This window comes from Peromyscus californicus, unplaced genomic scaffold, assembly GCF_007827085.1.
Source record: "Peromyscus californicus insignis strain IS unplaced genomic scaffold, ASM782708v3 Scaffold_9__1_contigs__length_137607984, whole genome shotgun sequence".
In the NCBI taxonomy this organism is placed as follows: domain Eukaryota; kingdom Metazoa; phylum Chordata; class Mammalia; order Rodentia; family Cricetidae; genus Peromyscus; species Peromyscus californicus.
In genome coordinates, this window is record NW_026294617.1 from 108,603,757 (window position 1) to 108,626,463 (window position 22,707).

General features: G+C 44.1%; 1 protein-coding gene across 3 annotated transcripts in view; it reads right to left on the reverse strand.

Moving 5' to 3' along the window:
• Window positions 1–10,655: 10,655 nt before the first annotated feature.
• The window catches only part of Sgms2 (sphingomyelin synthase 2), an 84,461-nt gene continuing 72,409 nt past the window's right edge, over window positions 10,656–22,707 (reverse strand). For all 3 annotated transcript variants that reach the window (XM_052731314.1, XM_052731315.1, XM_052731316.1), the window contains exons 4-6: window positions 20,860–21,013; window positions 15,438–15,604; window positions 10,656–13,387 (exon numbers count right to left, since the gene is read on the reverse strand). In XM_052731314.1, coding sequence (XP_052587274.1) covers window positions 13,184–13,387; window positions 15,438–15,604; window positions 20,860–21,013 — 525 coding nt within the window. In that variant the 3' untranslated portion in view covers window positions 10,656–13,183. The remainder of the gene's footprint in view (window positions 13,388–15,437; window positions 15,605–20,859; window positions 21,014–22,707) is intronic.

Consider the following 22,707-nt stretch of genomic DNA (forward strand, 5'->3'; position numbering starts at 1 on the left):
GCCAGACTGGTCTACAGAGTGAGATCCAGGACAGCCAGGACTATATAACACAGTGAAACCCCATCTCAACAAAACAGTATATTGCATACTTTTGAGGGGCCACAGCAGCACCAGGACTAGGCTTCTCCAGGCCCCAGTCTCCACTAGGCCTGAGTTTTAATTTAGTTTCAGCACCCTGTTAAAGCAGGAAGAGGAGCCCCAGCCAATCTTGTTCAGGATGAACTCATCCCCCTCCTAGCTGCTTACAAAAGGAGCCTGAGAGCTCCATTTGGGGTCACAGCCATTTTGTTGTCTGGCTGGCAGACCCCTCCATGCTGGAATAAACAACACTCTTGCTGACTACATTTGTGAGTGGTGGTATTTGTTTTGTGGGGTGTTCTGCGGACTTTCATGTGTTTGAAGTTCCAGATCTGGCAGAACTAACCTATTGGTGAAATTATTAAGGCCACTCCACGTAGTTAAAAGGGAGGTTTATTTTGTGGGGTAACTTACAAGTGAATGGATAGTTTACAGAGTCTGGGTAAAGCGTGGCGCAGTGTTCTCTGGAGAACTCTGCTCGGTCTACCTCCAGCGTCCAGGGTCCAGGAACCAAGAGAGCCGGCGCATCTGGATCTCAGGTCTTCAAGGTCCTCTCTTGGCCCCGCCTTGTAGGCGTGACAGTTACCGAAGCCTCAATGGGGGTTGGAACTTCCAGATCAAAGCTGGAATGGCTACCCACTACACTAACCCAGGTGATCTGGATCAAAACAAGCAATGGAAAAGGCATGGAAGGAAGAACACCATTCTCGAGTCATTAGGAATGTTCTAGAACTTGATAGGCTCATTAGTTATTTGGTATATGCATTTTACTAAATGTGAATGGAAGCATTTCACTATAGTATAGTTGCATCTCCATAATGTGAGTAAAAACATAAAACTTAATAGAAACCAGTATCTGGAAAAAAGGCACAGTGAGGGAGGTTAGAAGACACAGTAACTTTGATGTCTGAGATGTCCCCACAGAGGTAGAAAATAAGGCGATTAAAAAGTAAAATTCCCTTAAGAAATAACCTGTTAGCCAGCTTTATTGTTACTGATTCATGGTGGTTGGTTTTTATTGTTGAAATCTCTGTTGTCTCCCACACCTTTTTTCCTTCCTATTATATGGAAACTGCAGACCCTCAGTCCAAACCTGACTGAGTGCTTTATACTGGATAACATGAGTGAGCTGAACGCAAACACTCCAGGATGCCTCCAGCTCTATGTGGCCCTTCCCAAGTGGACTTTGAGTGTTGAACCTGACCTATCAGAACAACAAACTTAACCAAACCCCAAAGAATAAAGTATGTTTACAAGGTAAAGTCCAAGCTATTCCTCCAATAAAACATGTTACTTCCTTGATTCAAGTGATTGTACTGTGCCCTGAGCCCAAGAATTAAGCTCACTTCTGTCAATAAGGACCAAGGATATCAAAAGGGTTTTTAAAAGATTTAAAAAAAATAGTTTCTATAGAAAAATTGAAAATACAGGACATTGTAAAGTGGGAAATATTTCTCATCTTTTTATTCTTCTACTTGGAAGTGATTTTAATTACATTATATATATTGTCATTAGAAACATTACTGTTTACAATACTGGTATGTTTGTTGACACATAAATGAAACATTTGATGCATAGGGCATGAGGTCCACCTGTTTACAGATAGTACTAGAGAAACCAGGAACATTAAACTCCCATACTTTTCAAGGGAAAGAATTTACACCTGTTTTCCATCCAGAAGACAGGAGTGACTGTTGTTTAAATAGCCTGGGTGATCTTTTATTATCTGCAAAGCCAGGCCTCACCTGAATCACCCATTCTTATGAAAGAGGACCCATATACTTTGCAAGAGTTGGCTATTATACTTATTCCAAACTCTTCCTCCCTAGACCCTTATCCTGAGCATTGTTTCTCAGTCATTAAAACCATTCTTATGGAAGAGGTCACAGATACTTTGCAAAAGAGATGTGCTTTGCAAAAAAGTTTCAAAGTAGTCATGCCTAAAGCTTTATTGTGATAATTGTCATGAGAAAATCCTTTTCCAAAGATATACTGTGCTTAAATATATATGGTAGTTTGAATGTAACTGGCCCCCATAAAGTCAAAGGGAGTGGCACCATTAGGAGATGTGGCTTTGTTGGAATAGGTGTGGCTTTGTAGGAGGAAGTGTGTCACTGTGTGGGTGAGCTTTGAGGTATCCTATGCTCAAGTTATACACAGTGTGGCACACAGTTCACTTCCTGTCACCTGTGGCTCAAGATGTAAACTCTTAATTTAATTAATTTTTATATTTGGCAGAAGAGTCTAACGTTATTAATTTGAATGTGGATGGTCAGCCTGTTTGGTGTCTTTCCAGTTGATTGTCAGAGGGTCCTGATTGACAGTTTGTGTGTGTGCTTGCTTGTTCATGCTGTGTGTGGTACACATGGGAGGTCAGAGGACACCAGCTGGGAGTCAGTTCTCTCTCTACATCACATGGGTCCTAGGACTCCAGCTCAGATCATCAGCCTTGGTAGTAATCCCCTTTACCTGCTGGGCCATCTTGCTGGCCCCCAAAGTGAATCTCGGTTGTTTTTGTTGCTTCCTACAGGTTTTCATTATTGTCTGTCTAAAGACATTTTCAGTTTTCTCCTGTGACTTTATCTTTCTCCATTGGGTAAGTGTGTGCCTACATTTATCCTTTTCAATTTAGGCAGTTTTGGGGTGAAGTGCAGGGGAAGGGACCAAGGGCCTAAAACATATTGACAAGCATGTTACACTGAACAAGGCCCCCAGCCAGGGCAGTTGTGACATAAGCAGCTCCAGCAGCAGGCTTCTCACTACCTCATTTAGGAAAGCTGTTGTGGTGCAGTATGACCTCTAACATCTACATCTACCTTCGGGCTTACTGTCTTTGATATAATTGAACCTCTAGACAAGTGGAGAATGGTTGAAGTCTCTAGTGTTTGTCTCAATATATGTAAGCAGGCCTTTCATGTCAGCTCACTGATCAGCAGTAGGATACAGTAACTCGGCTTCTAGCATAACACCAGACAGCTTCAAGTACCAGAGAGCAGGATAAAATGGCCATTCTTCCACCATCAGATGCAATGGGGCTAGGGTAAAACACAGATTACTTTACTGAATGAACAGTTCTCATTTTATTAGGAAAAAAATCCACTCTAGGAATTTCTCACTTTTCTAAAAGTTTCTGGAAAGGTATAGTGGAAACAACCCATGTATCAGATTGGCGTCTAAAAAATGTGGAAACAGCAGGCAGAGGAGCCTTTACACTTTGAATTTCTGATGCTGAGCTGACAACTGCTTTATTCTTAACAGCCCTGTGAGCTCGAATATGTGAGGGTTCTCTTGAGTTTAAGGTCATTTTGCACAAGAAGCCAAGTCTCTCTCTTTGAAATGGAGCCAGATGTGACTTTAATAAACAAGCTGTGACTGAAGTCTTGGAATTATGACAGAAAGGTAGCAAAGGTCAGTCAGTGGAATCAAAACTCCAGGACTATCTGTAACACTTATGAACCTTCTCACCTCATGAAACTTGGTTACCCACCTCTTCCTTGACTTTCTTACATCACGGTTTTGGGGAACCTAAAGATTGTATATCAAAGACTGTATATAAAGTGCTATGCCTTACTACATGCCACATTTGTATTAAATGTTCACTTTATAGGTATGCAGAGTGGTGTGTTGTGGTTGATATATTGTGTACCCCAATAAACTTATCTGGGGGTCATAAAACAGAACAGCCACTATATTAAACATAGAGGTTAGGCAGTGGTAGCACACACCTTTAATCCTAGCATTCTGGAGGCAGAGATCCATTCGGATCTCTGTGAGTTCAAGTCCACACTGGAAACAGCCAGGCATGGTGACTCACGCCTTTAATTTCAGGAAGTGATGGCAGGAAGCAGAAAGGTATATAAGGCATGAGGACCGGAACTAAAGAGTCCTTTTAAGCTTTTAGGCTTTTTAAGCTTATAGGCTTTTAGCAGCAGTTCAGCTGAGATCCATTTGGATGAGGACTCAGAGGCTTCCAGTTTGAGGAAACGAGATCGGCTGAGGAACTGGCAAGGTGAGGTTGGCTGTGGCTTGTTCTGCTTCTCTGATCTTTCAGCGTTTACCCCAATACCTGGCTCCGGTTATTTCATTTATAAGACCGTTTGGCCATTCGTCTTACAGTGTGTAATCCATTATCCTTCCCAGGTAGCAATGCAAGTTTTATGCTTATTTTTTTATGTGCTTTATTAGAAGTAAAGGAAGGGCTAACTGTCATGTTGGTGAAGCAGCTAAGACTGTGTAAAAAGCCAACAAGCTAGTGTGGACTCCCGGGTCAGAGACCAAGGGCTTTATAGTACATGAGCACTGCAGCAGCCAAAGTCACAGCATGGCTGCTTTGGACTCCCTGGTGTCCCAACCTCATGGTGGAGGACAATGAGGAAGTCAAGATGGATGCCACATAGGCATTGTGTGCATCTCCACTGAGTAACTCTGAACTTTGGCCTTGCATCTCCGATATGCCCAGTAAACACAAACTAAGAGGGATGCTGAGGGCCCATGGTGGGATGCATTTGGATGAAACTGTAGTTCTACTAAAATGTTAAAAAGGAAGCAATAGTAAAATCAAGTGACAATCTACCCAAGGAAGTGATTGCCTCCCTGTTTCCTGGACCCTACTTAGTGTTAACTGGACCCCAGTTAGTGATCTGAACTTCTCAATATATGACTTAGCAGCTGTATTAGTTCTTTTCTGTTGCTGTGATAAAATACCATGACCAAGGCAGCTTAGAGAAGAAAGGATTTGTTTGGGTTTCTGGTTCCAGAGAGGTAAGAGTCTGCCATTAGAGGGATATATGGTAGCAAGTGGAAGGCCTGGTAGCAGGAACAGGAGGCGGAGGGCTCATCTTGAACCACAAGTGTGAAGCAAAGAGAGTAAAGTAGAAATGGTACATTTTAAACTCTCAACGCCCACCCCCAGTGCCATGCTTCCTCCGACAAGGCCACCCCTCTTAATCCTCACCAACTGGGGGCCATGTATTCAAATGCCCAAGATCTCATCCAAACCACCAGAGCAGTTATGGGTCAGTTTGGCAGTGCACCTTGACGGCAGAGCTTTATCTATCAGCAGCTCTGGTGTATGGCACATGGGAACCTAGTGAACAAAGCTTACTTTGCTGTTTTCATGTCTCTCCAGAGATAAAAATTTCAAAGTTGAATGTCATCACAACTTTTAGTCGCCTCCAAACAGAATGGCATTATCATCTGGAGCAAATGAAGGCTCTTTGCAAGACTATGATCTCTGAAGAGAACACCATGGAGCTGAGCCCATTGTTAAAATAGGTATAGAGAAAGCCGGGCAGTGGTGGCGCATGCCTTTAATCTCAGCACTCTGTAGGCAGAGGCAGGTGCATCTCTGAGTTCAAGGCTAGCCTGGTCTACAAAGTGAGTTCCAAGATGGCCAGGGCTACAGAGAAACACTGTTTTAAAAAAAATAAAAAAACAAAATAGGCATAGAGATGTGCTATGGGATGTCGTTCTGTATGCTGTGAATGTGTTGCTCTGATTGGTTGATAAATAAAATGCTGATTGGCCAGTAGCCAGGCAGAAAGTATAGGTGGGGCGATCAGACGAAGAAAATTCTGGGAAAAGGAAGGGCTGAGTCAGGAGTCACCAGCCAGACACAGAGGAAGCAAGATGTCAAGGCAGAACTGAGAAAAGGTACCAAGCCATGTGGCTAAACATAGGTAAGAATTTTGAGTTAATTTAAGTGTAAGAGCTAGTCAGTAATAAGCCTGAGCTAATGGCCAGGCAGTTAATATAAGCTTCTGAGTGATTATTTTGTAAGTATGCCACGGGACTGTGGGGCCTGGCGGGACCAGAGAAACCTGACTACAGAGATGATACTGCCCTATTTCCCAATGTGGTGGGCCTGGGTTGTACCAGCCTGCCAGGGACACTAGCTGAGCCTTTCATTCTTGGTTGGGTGTAGTCCTAAAGCTAGGACTATTAGGCATAATACTACACCCCGACTCTAAAATCAGTAGCTGAAATACAAGCCACTCACCCAGCACGGATGACAACCAATTTTCCTACGACCACTCTCATCTTGTTTTAAGTTTGTGCTATTGCTCAGGAGCCTTGCACACAGTTCTGACATGTGAACTGCCTTTTAGCACCTTAGCGGAGGCAGCTTAAGAAGAGAACTGTGGGTTCACTTCCATGAGCACTTCTGAAAGCGCTGGGAGACCTTGATGCCCCCACAGGAAGCCCACCAGGAGCTCCCTACAAAGAAAACAAAAGAACCAATCAGCCTGTAAGTGGGAGCTCCTGTCTCGTCCAGTGCAATGGACAAAAATTCTCATCAGCTTCTCGTGTCACACATTCTAGATAAGCACAGACTGCAGCTGAGGCTGCCACAGCATCTTGCCAGTGTTCCAAACAGGGTGGTCATCACTGGGATGAGCTTTCCAGCCACCCTGGCAGATGTGGCACACCACCTCTGTGGACCGTTGTTCATCATCACTTCCAGGCAGCCCAGGGAGAAAGCCTGCACTACACCCAACAACTCCATCTCTGAGACTATTGTCTTACCGAGCCCCACCTCTTCCACTGGACTGTTTTTACTAACTTTGCTTTCATCTTCATCAGAGAGTCCAGAAACAACCTTCTGAAACCTGCCTTGGAAATGGCTAGGCAGTCCAGTTGAGGTCATTACCCTGGAGCCCCCATGTGACATTCCCATCAGAACCGGGGGACAGAAAGGACTCTCCTTGTCTTTGGAGACTAGTGAGTTTGTTTCGGTGAATCTTGGAGTGTATGACTGATTTTTTTTTTCACTCATGACTGATCTTTATGGTGATATTTTATTTGTATTAAAATATTATTTGTATGTTAATAAATAAAGTTGCCCGGGGGTCAGAGCTATTAGCAAGCCATAGGAAAGCAGGGCAGTGGTAGCGTACGCTTGTAATTCCAGCACTTGGTAGGCAGAGCTGGGTAAGTCTCTGTGTGTTCAGGGATACAGCCATTATTGGATACACATGCTTTTAATCTTAATACCAATCATGGAAAACCTGGAGGCCTATACAGACAGGCTGTGAGGAGGCGGTCATGTGGTTGGGTTTACAACCAATGAGAAGGCAGGACAGGAACTCTATATAAAGACTTTAACAGAGGGGTAGCTCTCTCTGGTTCGGAGAGGTAGGACCACCGCAGGAGGAAGGGTAAGGTTTTAGCTCTTAGCTCTGACCTCTTGGCTTTCTTCTTTGCATTGGTTCTGTGTTTATTATTTAATAAGAAGGTTGGATACATCTACAGATCTTTTTTTTTTTTTTAACTTTAAATCTATGGGTAGGAGGAGCTGGAGAGATGGCTCAGGGGTTAAGAGCACTGAATCCTTCCAGACCCAGGTTCAATTTCCAGCAACCACATGGCAGCTCACAACTGTCTGTAACTCCAGTTCCAGGGGATCTGACATCCTTACACATGCATGCAGGCAAAACACCGATGCACATTATATAAAGTTAAAAAAAATTTTAGCCAGGCAGTGGAGGCGCACGCCTTTAATCCCAGCACTCGGGAGGCAGAGGCAGATGGATCTCTGTGAGTTCGAGGCCAGCCTGGTCTACAAAGTGAATTCCAGGAAAGGCGCAAAGCTACGCAGAGAAACCCTGTCTCGAAAAAACAAACAAACAAAAAATTTAAAAATATCTACGGGGCCAGGCGGTGGTGGTGCACACCTTTAATCCCAGCACTCGGGAGGCAGAGGCAGGTGGATCTCTGTGAGTTCGAGGCCAGCCCGGTCTCCAAAGCGAGTTCCAGGAAAGGCGCAAAGCTACACAGAGAAACCCTGTCTCGAAAAAAACCAAAAAAAAAAAAAAAAAAAAAAAAAAAAATCTATGGGTAGAAAAATAATAAGATTTAGTTTACTTAAGTTCCTTTAAGTAACTCATTTTAAAAAGTGAAGAACAAGTCTTCTGAATGGAAAGGCACACTGTTAAGTCTTTTGAGAGGCTGTTGATGTCACTGTATTTATTAGGCAAATACAGCTTTAGGCATCTGTAGGTCAGAAACCAAGTACACACCTCCTCTTCTGAGCAGAAACAAAAATTAGTTTTCCCTGCCAATCAGGCACTTAAAATGTAAATATCAACTGAAGTCATATTCCTACATCCCTCCAGAATGTTTTCACAAACATAGAAAGTATATTTCCAAACAGAAAGAACTCTCTTAAAATAAACCGACAATGAATACAGAACTTCAGCTTAAATCCCACGTGACAGGTGAGTGATTAAGAGCCCAGGAGCCGGCTTCGCAGTTAAAGGTGCGTGTTATGCAAGCCTGCTGGCCTGGGCTTGATCCCAAGAATCACAGAGAGGTGGGAGGACAGAGCGGACTCCACAAAGTTGTCCTCTGACCTACACACACTCACTCACTCCCCCCCACACACATACTCACTCGAACACACACTCACCCACCCACATACACACACACTCACACCCATCCACCCACTCACTCATACACACACTCACCCCCAAAACACTCACCACCACCCCACTCACTCATACACATACACCCCCCCGCCCCACGCTCACTCACATTACAGTAACTTTTTAAAATGTAAAAGACAGTAGTGGATAGAAGAGACTGAAATACATATATTTGATTAAAATGTAAGCATTTAATAAAATGATTACAACAGCACACAGTAGATAATCATAATGAAAAATAGAGGTCAGGAAAATAATGAATTCTAGACTTAAATTTTACTTTACAACAAGGCACTTAACACATGGAAACAGGATAGTAAATATCCAAAAGAATGCAACTGGCTGCCTCTCAAACCTTGTAAAGATATTCCTTGTGTGATACACTGTAACTCACTAACCAGACAGTTCGCAGCATTAATTGCATAGGAGGTAAATTAAATAATGAATTCCAACTTGGCAACTAGATTAGCTTATAGTTTCTCCTCTTTCTTTTAAAAGATAGTTTAAAATAATTCTACAGTGACCCACCCTTGCCATTCATGATTCCCTAGGAACACAGTACAGTAATATTAGTGAGTAATAAACCAGCGCTTATGAGGCGTCTACCTGTATAAAAACTTATCTTTGGGTACCTCTGACATGATTTTCAGTATATGGATATCGAATTCAAGAGCACTTCTTCATAAGATGCATTTTGTCATATGAGTCAAAGGGGCTAAATTATTGCAACAATGGCATTAAAAACAATATCAGAAATCCTTACATAAACATAGAAAAGGCTCCAACACAATACATATAACTTATACTTGATTAAGACATGTAAACTCATTTATTAAAAGATTCCTTCTCACACTTCCTTACACTACAGTGGTGAATGTGTTAAGACCAGCTTAAATTTTTAATCGGTTTTATAGTATAAAACCAAAACAATACAAAAAAAGTTTAAAATATTTATGGAACAAGATATGAACTTTTAATTAAAATTGAAGTGAGTTCCAACATAAATAAAGACAGTTGACTTCGGGTTTTGAAGTAAACACAGTCCGGTAGTTATAGACTAGACATTAATGATTGTGATATAAGAGGTAAAAACAACCAGAAATTCTCTTTGATCAGATTCTGAGTGCTTTCCCATTAAGAAGGATTTACAATGTTTTTAAAATACCTTCTTTTCCATGAGAATTTTGAATTTTTGGCAAAAAAAATATTGAACAACGAAAAGCAAAAAAACAAAGCAACTTTGCAGAAACCTTGAAAAACTATTTTTAAAGTAGCATTTGTATTCCAGACATGACATATTGCCACTAGGAGGCACTGGTAACACAGCGAAGACTCCATGGCCACAAACCTGCCCAGAGATGTCATGAGCTGACTCTCAGCCAGCCCTCTGTCCTCAGTAAAGCCTGCTTCACGAGCTGCCAGTAACTCAAAGGACAGCCACAATTAGCTCAGGAGGGACTGGGGGAAGGATGCTTCCTTTTTCGGATCTAGTGGAGGAGCTCAAAAAATGAAGTTTCAAAGAACTCCCTTTCCATTGGTAAGCTTCAGGAAAAACATGTAGCATGTTGCATGTGTGTTATGTATTATTGGCATTTTCCAGAAGTGCTATGTTACAGGAAAGCCAAAAGCATGGGCTCACAAAAACACAGGTAATAGGTAAGATCTGCATCTTTTTTGTTTGTTTGTTTTTTGTTTTTTCGAGACAAGGTTTCTTTCTCTGTGTAGTTTTGTAGCCTGTCTTGGAACTTGCTTTGTAGACTTGGCTGGCCTTGAACTCACAGAGATCCACCTGCCTCTACCTCCTGAGTGCCGGGATTAAAGGCATGTGCCACCACCACCTGGCAAGATCTGCATCTTAATTGGCAAAGAAAAGGTGCTGCGATAATTCATCACTTTGGCTGGGTAGGCATGGTCCCAGCACTCTGGAGGTTGAAGCAGGAGGATTGAAATGGGAAGTCCATCTGGGCTACACGGTGAGATGAGACCATCTCAAACATAAAATTACTGTTTCAAAGGCAGCATCGTAATTGTCTACATTTTATATCCCAAATGGCATGTTAAATTGAGTCTCCAATTTGCTTTCCTACATTGAAATGAATTTTGATCATCTTTCACATCTTGAAACTTGGACATCTCCCTCTCTTATTTTCTTTGTTTCTTTTTTGTTTTTCTCGAGACAGGGTTTCTCTGTGTAGTTTTGGTGCCTGTCCTGGATCTTGCTCTGTATACCAGGCTGGCCTCGAACTCAGACACCAGCCACCTGGCTCTGCCTCCTGAGTTCTGGGATTAAAGGCGTGCACCACCACCGCCTGGCATCCCTCTCTTATTTTCAAGCCACATGCTTCCTCATCAGCATCTATGAGAGAGCCATAGTGAATATACAGAGAGCATGGGAAAAGTAGTGTCCACACAAGACTCACGGGTATTTTCAAAGTCCTTTAGAAAGTGATGGTATTGTTTTTTCCAGCCTGGATTATTTGACTAAATGGCAAGGTTTACGGTTTCAAGGGTCCCCAACAATCAGCATGCAATGTAATAATGCTTAAGCGTTTCCTCAATTGAAGAAACACGGGAAATCTTAGCCACAGCTGGAGAAGGCTCTCGGGTGTTTTTTTTCAATGAGGGACTCACAGACCAAAGGCTTCAGTGCCAAATGAATCCCTCACAATCAGATGCAGAAGTTAAATTAGTGTTTCGAAGTAAAACATTTTGTTCTAACTTAAGGGTCAGAGTTGAGGAAATGGACATGTGAAAACTGTAGAGAATTGTGTCTAATACAAGATAAACTGGGTATGCATTTGTTATTGGTTTTTTCAATAAAAATACTTGAAAAAACCCTTGCATTTCAAAGTCTGCTGAAGATCTTTAGGGTTCCCACTCTAGTGAAGATAGCCAGATTTGAGAATCTTACTCTCTTGCCTTTGAATCCAGAGCCCTTTTCTTTACCTCCCCAGTAGCACAGAAAGACAGACATTCTGGACACATACACAGAATTTTAGCACCAGAGGGCAATGGCCCTTCTGAACAAATCTGCATTGTGCTTTTTTTCCCAAGCAATTTAAAGTTTAATTCTGACTACTCAAGGCCAACTAGCTTATAAGGATAAACCCGAGGATGTTCTCCACCCATTTCATCACTGTGAATGTGACCGCCTCCTTCCACCCTGCTTCACCTCCCTTGGCTCCCATGCTGACAAGTGTGTAACCGGAGAACGGTTTCCACCGTTAACTGTAAGTTTCACAGGCTAATCTTCCAGTAGTTAAGAAATCAAGGCAGGATTATGCAAAGAAGCACTAGCACTGAGTGACATATTAAACCAGATATTCTTAAACCTACCAGATTTTTAAAATCTGTTCAATATTAGACATAGCTGTCCCCTGTTCTTTTTTGGGGAGTGGTGGTGGTGGGTTATTTGGAGACAGGATTTCTCTGTGTAACAGCATTGGCTGTCTTGGAACTTACTTTGTAGACCAGGCTGGACTCGAACTCAGAGAGATCAGCCTGCCTCTGCCTCCTGAGTGCTGGCATTAAAGGCGTGCGGCCCCCATGCTTAGCTCCCTGCTCCTATGTAGTTGAGGGTGGATGCCAACGGCATGTTTAAGTGCAGCACCATGTGTCATGTTCACAGGGTGGAAGTCAAACTGCTCAGTGGTGGTGTGTGCCCTCGGGAGCACTTAGAGAGCAGAGTGCCCTGCTTAAAGGCAGGGACACAGTAAACCTTTGGGATCCATCTTGCATTTCCTGCAAAGCACAGTATTAACTAAGAAGGAATTGTTTAAATGGAATGTGCCCAAACCTTTCTCTAGGTTCCAATTAGAAGCACATCACAACAGGGTCCAAGCTAGAAGGGGAGCATGCTCGTGTCCCCCACGAGTGTGAACATCACTTCACATATGTGTCTGCAGCCTGTGCTAGTGCAGTTAACAGCCCTGGGCTCCAGGCAGGCAGCCTCTAACGTGGAGAGCAGAAATGCCCCATGCTTCCTGTGGATCTGTCACAGAGACTTGAAAGTGAAAAATCCACACGCCAGAAAAACCCATGAGTGTGTCACTCTCACGCCCCTTGGAACACCCCTTCTTTAAAAATAAAATTATCGGGTAAAAGTTAAAAAAAAAAAAAAGGAAAAGTCATACATAGTGCATGGGGGTGGGGTAGCAGCAAAGCAAAGCCCAGACAGCACCCCAACTTCCCCCAGACGGGGCAGATACAAAGTGCACTTGACCCGGACCCACCTGTGGCATGCCCTCAGTGACCTGCGTGGTGGAAACCCGTTCCCACCATCACTGCCCGTATTCACACCGTGGCTCTACACATCCAGACATTTTATTCAAAACATTAGCAAACTCTTCTGACCTTGAAGGGAAAAACAAAATCTGGAAAGAATGTGGAAGTGGAGGAAGAATGAGGAGAGGCACAGTGTGTTCTTAGCCACCTCTTTAAAATCCCAGTTTGGGGGACTCTGTCACCCACGAGTGAAGAGCTGCAGGAAAATATACGTTTCTTGGGATGAATTAAAAAAAAAAAAAAAGCCAAAAGGTAATACTTCATTCGTTGTTCCGATCTTTTGCACAAAATTTGGTCCACGTCATTCACCAGTCAGTACTCTGAAAATAAACATGAAGCTGCGTCTTTGGTTATAGCATGGACTCTTCTGGTAGAAAAGCTACTGCCGGGTCAGCTGCTCACGTAGACTTTTCATTATCCTCCCCGATCTTCTGGACCCGTGAGTACTTTTTGCATGATGACTTGAAGCAGCCAGGGGGCCAGGACAGCGGCCAGGAGAAGCAGCAGGGAATGGAGCCTTGTACGTTCTTCTCAAAAAAATAGAAGATGGGGAACCACCAAGCCCGAGACAAGAAATTTGTCTGGGAAGAGACCTTCAAGTTCTGTTAAGGGTGGGGAAAATAAAAGGAGGCACTGTTTATGACTGCAGTTGAGACTTTTCAATTAAATGGCATTCATTACTTTATTTATTTCGTAACAGAAGTGAAAACCCACAGCACGAACTGCTGTCCTGCCTTTTTCCCAGCTCTGCTTTGACCTTGGTCCCCATGTCCTGCCCTCTGTGGCTCATGACATGGTCCCCATGTGGCCTCTGCTTGCAGTTCTCTAAGAACGAGGCTCAGGAATAGATGTGGAGGGCATTCAAGAGAAGTATTTTCAGGATGTGTTGTGGTCAGATAAAAGGGCCAAGGAGGAGTGAAAGGAAAACTTGGAAGGCTGAACATACTCAAGAAGAAAAACGGAGGTTTTGGTTTAGGTGTCTGGAAGCATCTAGATTAGGTATCTGGAAACATCTAGATCAGCATGTAAGAAGGTAAAGACAGCAGAGGACGGCACTGGCTCAGTCAGTAAAGCATGGGACTCTGAATCCCAGGGTTGTGGGTTCGTGCCCCATGTTGGGCACCAAATGTAGCTGGAAGTTTTCCTGTGTCCTGTCTGGTCCTGCAGCTGTTCAGACCCAAATAAACAACAAGGGCTTTTATACCAATTATGAATTGCATGGCCTGTGGCTCAATTTTTCTAGCTAGCTAGCTTTTATAACTAAACTCAGCCAATTTCTATTAATCTACATGTCGCCATGTGTTCTGTGGCTTTACCTATGTATCATTACATTCTGCTCCCTAGACAACAGGATGGCGTCTCTTCCGCCTCTTTCTTTTTCCTGTCTCTCTCTTGGATTTTCCGCCTGCCTCTAAGCTGCCTTGCCATAAGCCAAACAGCTTTATTTATCAACCAACCAGAGCAACACGTATTCACAGAATGCAGAAAGACATCCTCCAGCAGAAGACTACAGAGTAGCTAGCGACTGAGCAGCAGAGCCAAATAAATGGAACCATAGAAAACAATGATTTGTGGACACCAAGAGCTCTGAATAGATCTTTCAGTAATGACAAGCCAGTTGCTTGTAGATTTTATACACATGTACACCACACACACACACACACAGCACAGCAACATGGGGTAATCTATTCCAAGATAAATCAGTAATGATACACAGACCAACCGTATTACAGCAAGAACATTACCAAGGCTGGAAAAACCTGGGTGGGTGGTGGAGGTGAGGCAATCTTGGGCCCAAAGGGAGAGAACAAGAGAAATAGGAAGCTTCCCAGGATGGAGGTAAGAGGTGGCATTTGAGCAAGCACTAAAAGAATGAATGGGATAAGAATGGGGGTCATCATGCCAGGCAGTGGTGGCGCACGCCTTTAATTCCAGCACTTGGGAGGCAGAGGCAGGCAGATCTCCGTGAGTTCAAAGCCAGCCGCCTGGTCTACAGAGTGAGTTCCAGGATGGCTCCAAAGCTACACAGAGAAACCCTGTCTCGAAAAACCAAAAAAATAAAAACAAACAAACAAAACAAAACAAAAAAACGAATGCGGGTCATCCTGGAACAGGAAGAAAGGAAGATAGAGGTGCTGATCACCCCAAAATATAATCAACAAGTCCTTCAAACCTAGTATAAATCAGCTGAATTGGCAAAACAGGCTGTCAACGATTTTACAGTGTTCTTAATCCTCAGATAGCATGTACATTTGTGAAGTTCTTTCATGGTTACTTTTTAAAATAAGCAGCTGTGACAGTAAGTTTAGCTAGACTGATTGTATCTGGGTGATAACAACAGTCCTTCCCATGCAGTTATCTAAAACCCCCATCTACGGAAGTGGGTCCCCGGCACACGGCGGACACTCCTCACCCAAGGGTCTTCACTGCTCTAAAACCCCCATCTACGGAAGTGGGTCCCCGGCACACGGCGGGCACTCCTCACCCAAGGGTCTTCACTGCTCTAAAACCCCCATCTACAGAAGTGGGTCCCCGGCACACGGCGGACACTCCTCACCCAAGGGTCTTCACTGCTCTAAAACCCCCATCTATGGAAGTGGGTCCCCGGTACACGGCGGGCACTCCCCACCCAAAGGTCTTCACTGCTCTCACCTTTTCATTGGCCATGGAATGGTACCACCAAAACAGCCGTGTTGTGATGTAGTAGGCAATGATCACATCGACGGTATAGTGTTCATGTGCCACAAGAATGCAGATGATCCCAGCAGCACTCAGCAGCCAGCAGACCAGATGATACCACCAGAAGTGACGAGGTGAATCTGGACCGCGGGAAAACAGAGGCAGTAAGATTCCCAGAGATGGACTCATGGGCCGACTGACTGGCTGGGGAGGCAACCCAGGGTTTTATACATGCTAAGGAAATGTTCTCCCACCAAGCTGTATCTTAATATTGTCCCAATAACCTCGAGCAGGACCATTAAGACTGATGCTATGAACTGCCTCAGTTTACCCAGAGAGAGGGCAGAGGGAATCACGTTAGCAGGTATGGCAGTCATTCTCAGGAGGTTGGTGGGTAACAAGCCTTGCCCACCTTCAACAATCTATTAAGAACAGAAGACAATAGAATTGTTATTTATGTTGGCTAGAACTGGCTCATACTGGCTCACATACATGACCCTATTGAAAGAGAAACAGGGCCTAAAGAAAAGCTCTATGAAAATAAGGGGGGCAAAGTGAGAAAGCAGGGGTATTTTGAGGTCTTAAGTTTACTTTTATTTCTTCAGGTGTGTATCTGTGGTGGGGAATGTCAGTGTGGCAAGCAAGATTTGACTCTCAGCAATTTTATATCACCATTGCCAAAAGCAGTGGGGCAGCTCTCCAGTGCAAAGCTCTGGCTTCTTGGCCCTCCATGTGCTGACCTTTAACCTCCTGCTGAGGCTACTGAGAAGTTCGTGAGGCTGACCAGCTGGGAGAGAACTGTGGCAGTCACAACCCCAAGTCCTTCTCATGTAAATGCTCATGACAGACATGGCTGAAACAGACTATTCCTATTATCTGGCCATCTGGTACCCTTCCTTTTTTTTTTCTTTCTATTTTTAAAGCTTTACTGATTCACAATAAAAGTTTAATGATCTAATAAACTGAAATCAATTTCATGTTAAACTTTGTTTACATTCATAGCATCACACGTGCTCAATTTTTTGTAAAAGAATGGTTGAAGAGTAAAAGGCTCAATACCCGAAACTTCAGACAATGGCCTAGATGGTTATCAGTTATCATTCGCACACAAAGTGATTCTTGGTAAATCAGCTACAGTTCTGTGGATTCCCAAGTGGAACCATAGCCCTATAAATGATTCTCTCATTTCAATTTCTTCCTCATCATTTAATTACTTCATCCTGATGCTAAAATCTCCAAGATAGTTTACAGAATCCTAGGACTGAAATACCAGGAGAGGCCTTAGGGGGGCCTAGATCCAGTCCAGTGGCTATTGCATTAGAACCCTGAAAATTGAGGTAACCCTGATGATGCTGAAGGTCTCATTAAATGCATTCTCCAGTTCCACTGGTCTCCAGCCCTCCTGAAGTTCTGTTTCTGACCCACTTTTCTCACATAGGTCATGGGGACTTACTAACAGCTTAACATGTTTGGGCACATTAGAACTATTCTGTATCATTAATCACCAGAAGCTGAAATGAGTAAAGAGTAATGATGTGGCTGGAATGGCTATTTTACTACTGGTGGTATTGAAATTAGGGTTTTTAGGAATTCTGGGAAACCCCGCGTGTCCTATGAAAATGCATTTTCTATGATGCTACCACACTGAGATCACGACCCGCTCTCCTCCCCACACCCCCAAGAATAAGATGACTTGTTTTGTTGCTATTTATTGTGGTGAGAAAGTGTCTCACTACGTAACCCAGGTTAAACCAACAATCCTCCAGCTTCAGCCTCCTTAGTGCTGAGATCTCACATACCTAGCTGGTAGAAGCTATTTTGAAATCAAAATGGCAAATGAGAATCCTGTTTGTTCAGCTCCTTCTAGCCACAGGGATAGCATCAAGTGAAAAGATGACAAGGAATGGACTTCGCCGTCTGGGGGGGTTCTCCAGCCGAGTTGGCATTAAACAGATACAATGGACCCAGCATGGTGGCAAGTACTATGACAATCCATTGATGAGGAGGCCAGGCAGTCAGTATTAACAGCCACACTGTCTTCTGCAGGCACAGGTTTTAAAGAATCCAGGCTCCAGCGAGCATATTGGTGCAATTAAACTCTTTCATGTTAACTAATGAAATGGTCCTGACCCAGTATGCTCTCCCAACTGAATTTTAATCCACTCTCAACAAGAGTGCTAGCAAGGAAATGATCAAAAGGCAGAGGAGTAATCACATATAAACAGTAGCTCTGCTAGCAGGAGACTTTCCAAACCACTGGAGCCACGGCTTACTCAGGGAAACAAGACAGGTATGACTAGACAGTGACCACAGGACAGGTACACACACAGACTGTCCTGTGTACACAGAGGGCCAGGGACGCAGGCCAATTTACATTAGGTAGTAGATCTGATACTTTATTTTGCCATAGGGAACTATGCCTCTATAGGTCATATACAGAATTAATCACAATTTGTCTTTCTTCTTGCTCTGAAGGGGAAGAAGAAAGAAAACCATGCCCTGTTTATCAATAAGTGGATATTCTTAGACAATCCTATGAGATCAGACAACTTGAGACCAGGCGGGGGTGGCGCACGCCTTTAATCCCAGCACTCGGGAGGCAGAGCCAGGCGGATCTCTGTGAGTTCGAGCCCAGCCTGGGCTATCAAGTGAGTTCTAAGAAAGGCGCAAAGCTACACAGGGAAACCCTGTCTCGAAAAACCAAAAAAAAAAAAAAAAAAAAAAAAAAAAAAAGAGAGAGAGAGAGAGAGAGAGAGAGAGAGAGAGAGAGAGAGAACTTGAACTGACCTCTTTCTTTGTTTCTTCCTTCTTCGTGTGTGTGCTCTGTGTGTGTGTGTGTGTGTGTGTGTGTGTGTGTGTGTGTGTAGGCTGGCTAGAGAGGTCAATGTCAAATGTCTTCCTCAGTTGATCTTTGTCTTATTGTTTGAATTTGAGACAGGGTCTCTCACTGAACCCGAATCTCACAGATCCAACAAGGTCAGCTGCCAGCAAGCCCCAGGGACACCTCCCCGGCCCCTTCCGCACTGTCTCTATAGTCCCAATGCTGGGATTATAGGCATGGGCTGTTATATCCGGTTTTTAACAGGAGCGTCAGAGACTCAACCTCAGGTCCCCATGTTTTGCAGTAACAAATAATTTACTGTCTGAGCCATTGCCCCAGCTTAAAAATCTCTAAAATTTCTAACAGAACCAAGAAATTAAGACCACAATCTCTGGAGTCAGATTGAGTTTGAACACCCAATCCTCAAACACTGGAGTTGTATATAATAGCCAGGTCACTTCCTGCACTCACATGTAAAGTGGAGGGAAACAGCACCTCTGGAGGGATAGCAGAGGACGGAGTTAGTGTGCCAAGGGCTCAGATTAGTGCTAGGCATAGAACCAGTACTATCTGTGAGCTGGGGGTCATATCACGTGCTCTTTAGATATTGAATAAACTGACATGGGTGCTTTCTTTTCACCACTTCAAGTGTTTGAGCAGAGCGCCTTTACTGCGACATGCCACGCCTTTACTGAGACATGCCACGACCACCCGCCCATCTTCTCTAAGTGTCCTTTGAGCCACAGATTGGAGAGCACACCTCTGGACCAGAAAATGATGGACCTTCTATGGATGGAACTTCCTTGGGCAAAAGCCAGAAGTAAAACCATAAAGACCATACTGTCATAACCAAATAATAACTATGTATTAGAAATGTGGCAATTCCATTTAATGGGGATTCCCTGGGGTTTGTGTAGAGATGAAGGAGGCCGTCCCCCCAACACGTACTGCGTATGGATACAAGCGATAGACACAGAAACGCCTGGGCTTTTAAGGCAAAGGTGATAAGAACCCCACATGTAGCTCAACCTGTCTGGGGTAATGAAAGGCCAAAAGAGGAGAGGAAAGCAAGAGATGGGGAGCCCCTGAATACAGGTCCGTGCCTGTGGTTATCTGAATCAGAACAGCCCTCATAGGCTCATGTGTTTGAATGCTTGACCCAAAGTTGATGGAACTGTTTGGGAAGGATTAGGGGAGGAGGTATGTTAGTTACTGCGGGTAGGCTCCGAGGTTTCAAAAGCCTATGCCATTCCCAGTTAATGTGCTCTCCCACCCCCCACCCCCCCACCCCCCTTCATGGCTGTTGTCTCAATACGTGAGCTCTCAGCTACTGCTCCATGCCTGCCTGCTGCCATGTTCCCAACCATGATGGTCATGGATTCTACTCACTCTCTGGACCTGTAAGCAAGTCCCAAATTAAACTTTCTTTTATAAATGACTTTGGTCATAGTGTCTCTTTACAATAACAGAAAAGTAATGAAGACAATGCCCAAAGCTCTTTTGTCCATGCCAAGCCAAGAGAACTGAGAGAAGCTTCTGGAAACACGGGGCATAGGGCATTCTGGAACACACAACAGCGATGCAAATCTGGAGGCATTCCATTCAGAAGGATGGAGGGAATGAGCAACGGTCATAAAGCGACACAAAGGGGGCCTGCTAGGCAGCGAGAACCAGTCACAGCCCCTTAGTGCGCAAAGCACCGCCTCATCAGTAAGAGCCACTGGGAAGCACTTAGGACAGAAGGGCTGTGAGTTCTAGGCCAGCTCCGACTGTATAGCAGAACCTCATCAAGCAAGCAAATAAATACCAATCAATCGAGTTGAAAAGTAAACTACTAGAAACATTAAGACAACACACTACTACAAAACATTAGGGCTTTACATAATGGGAACCTGGTGTATTGATATGGAAAGAGATTTCAATTTCTTGCCTGTGCATTTCTTAAGGACAAGATGTTCCACAAAATACCCAGTACTACAGAGAAGCAGCTGGGAAATGATAAATGATGACATTGGAATAAAATAGGACAAGGATGCGGACAAAATCGAGGAAATACGCATGAATTATTGGGCATCACACAGAACAGAAGTGTCTGGTGAATAAGTCAAAGGTCACTTGGCTTTGTCTTTAGAATGGTCTTCTTACAACACATTTATCATTTCATTTGTTTTTCACTGCATCTCCCTTTTTGGAAAAAATTTATAGCTCTGGCTAGCCAAGAACTCACTATGTAGACCAAGCTGGCCTTGAGCTCATAAAATCCACCACCTGCCTCTGCCTCCCAAGTTCTAGGATAAAAGGTATGCACTACCATGCTCGACCTGTTCTGAGTCTTGATATTAAGAACTTCCTGCCTTGAGACGCACTAAGGAAGAAGGGGGATATTTAGAGGCATACTGAATGCTAGAAGAAACCACAGCCAGGGCTTTACCCTTCAGGGTCACAAATGACTAGGTGGGGTGACAAAGTGCACGTGTGCACAGAGAGTTGACATCTCTCTCCCAACGGTCATCCTAGCCCTGGGACCCCGCCCACCACAGCCATCCGTTCAGTGAGGAATGAACTATGACTTACATTCTTTGATGAACAAGTAAGTAAGTGTCAGCACAACCGTATGACCACTGAAGAGGAAGTCTCCACACAGGATGTGTGATCCCGTTATGGACAACCCACCGCCAGAAATCAACCGGAGAATCCGTTGTATTTTTGCTTGAGAGTCTCCATTGAGCTGAGTGACACAAAACACAAAGAGGAAAGTTTACAAACTGCTCAAAGTCATGTTTCAGCTAGAAAAGTCATCAGGTTGTGGTTTTTATCCTCATTTCAAATTTTTCCTTTTAACATAAAAAGTCAAAAATATTCCAAGAGGAAACTCCTCCAAGTAGGTTCTCCTCGTTATGTTGGTAGGGTTTATTGACATGTTTTAAATTATTCAGTATGTTACTAATAATATGTTTTAGTGGTGTTGTGTCCTTGGGCAAAGCTTTTAAAAATATTAATAACCAATGACTTCATCACTATGTGCTAAAAGGCAGATTGGAGCTCCTTTGTTTCCTCTTGGCAGGAGAAGTGAGGATTTGGGGTCATTACCGTCCGACTAAGCTGTACACCGCATCTGCTGGCACCTTGTGTTAAGTGGGCGGCATCGAGCGGGCATACAGCCTCATTGGTGTATGCTGGAAACATGGTTACAAGAAACCCAGCTCACAATTTAAAGGACACATTAGGGACTGTACCATCGAGCTGTCAAAGCTTTGGTCAGGAAAGCATATCACAAGGAATCTACGCTCTCTACTGGGGTCAAGGGTACAGAAGCCTCTCTAAACCACAATGACGTCATAAGAAACAATGACGGGCCGGGTGGTGGTGGCGCACGCCTTTAATCCCAGCACTCGGGAGGCAGAGCCAGGCGGATCTCTGTGAGTTCCAGGCTAGCCTGGACTACCGAGTGAGTCCCAGGAAAGGCGCAAAGCTACACAGAGAAACCCTGTCTCGAAAAACCAAAAAAAAAAAAAGAAAAAGAAAAAGAAACAATGACAGGCTAGGGCAGGAACGTCCAGCAGTAGTTGAAAACTGTACATCCTATTAGAACGTAAGCATACAAGAAAGAGTACATCGGAATATGAGGCAGGACAACTTAGAAGAGACAGGCTGGGGCTGGGTGGACAGGTGCAGGGAAGCCTAATGTGGAGAGAGTCAGTGTTGGGGATCTAAGAACGGCACTCAGGAAGCGGAGCATGACAGTCTGCAAGCGGGAGAAACGCAGAAGGACTGGTACTGACTAGTCACTTGGGATCTTGGGGACAGGTTGGTGGCATGCCTGCCTTCTTGGTACTCAGTACTTCTGCCTCTGGACACTGGTCCCTGAAGCACGGCAGCCCAGCCACACCAGTGGTTAGGCTGGCAGGCGGAGCAAACACTATCATGTCTTGCCTGAGTGGACACTGTGAAGGATTGTGAAGGAGAGTGTGTACAGATGGATGCGGAGAGCCTCAAAGCAGGTGGAATACAACCCCGCCCAGGACAATAAGGAACCACATTCAGAATCTTTGGCTAAAACATCTGCCTTTAGGGGACCAGAAAATGACCTGGTTTAGAGCACACTGCTCTTGCAGGAAGTCACCTGGTTACCAAGAAACCTGTGTGAAAAGGCAAACACACGCAGCTGCTCGGCTTGTAATACACTGCTATATAGAAATGACGCAGAGCAGAATTAGTGTGTCCAGGGGCTGAGGCTTCTAAGACATTTTACCTTGAAGTTTGCTACAAGCACGTCCAGCTGGCAAAACCAAAGAGTTCCCAGCAGTGGCCAGTCCTTACTAAGATCTGGGTAAGAGTCTCTTACATGCTTAAGGATTAGTTCCAGGGTAGCAAGGTGATGCTATTAGGAGACAGCTATTAACTGCCAGGCAGGGTGGCACA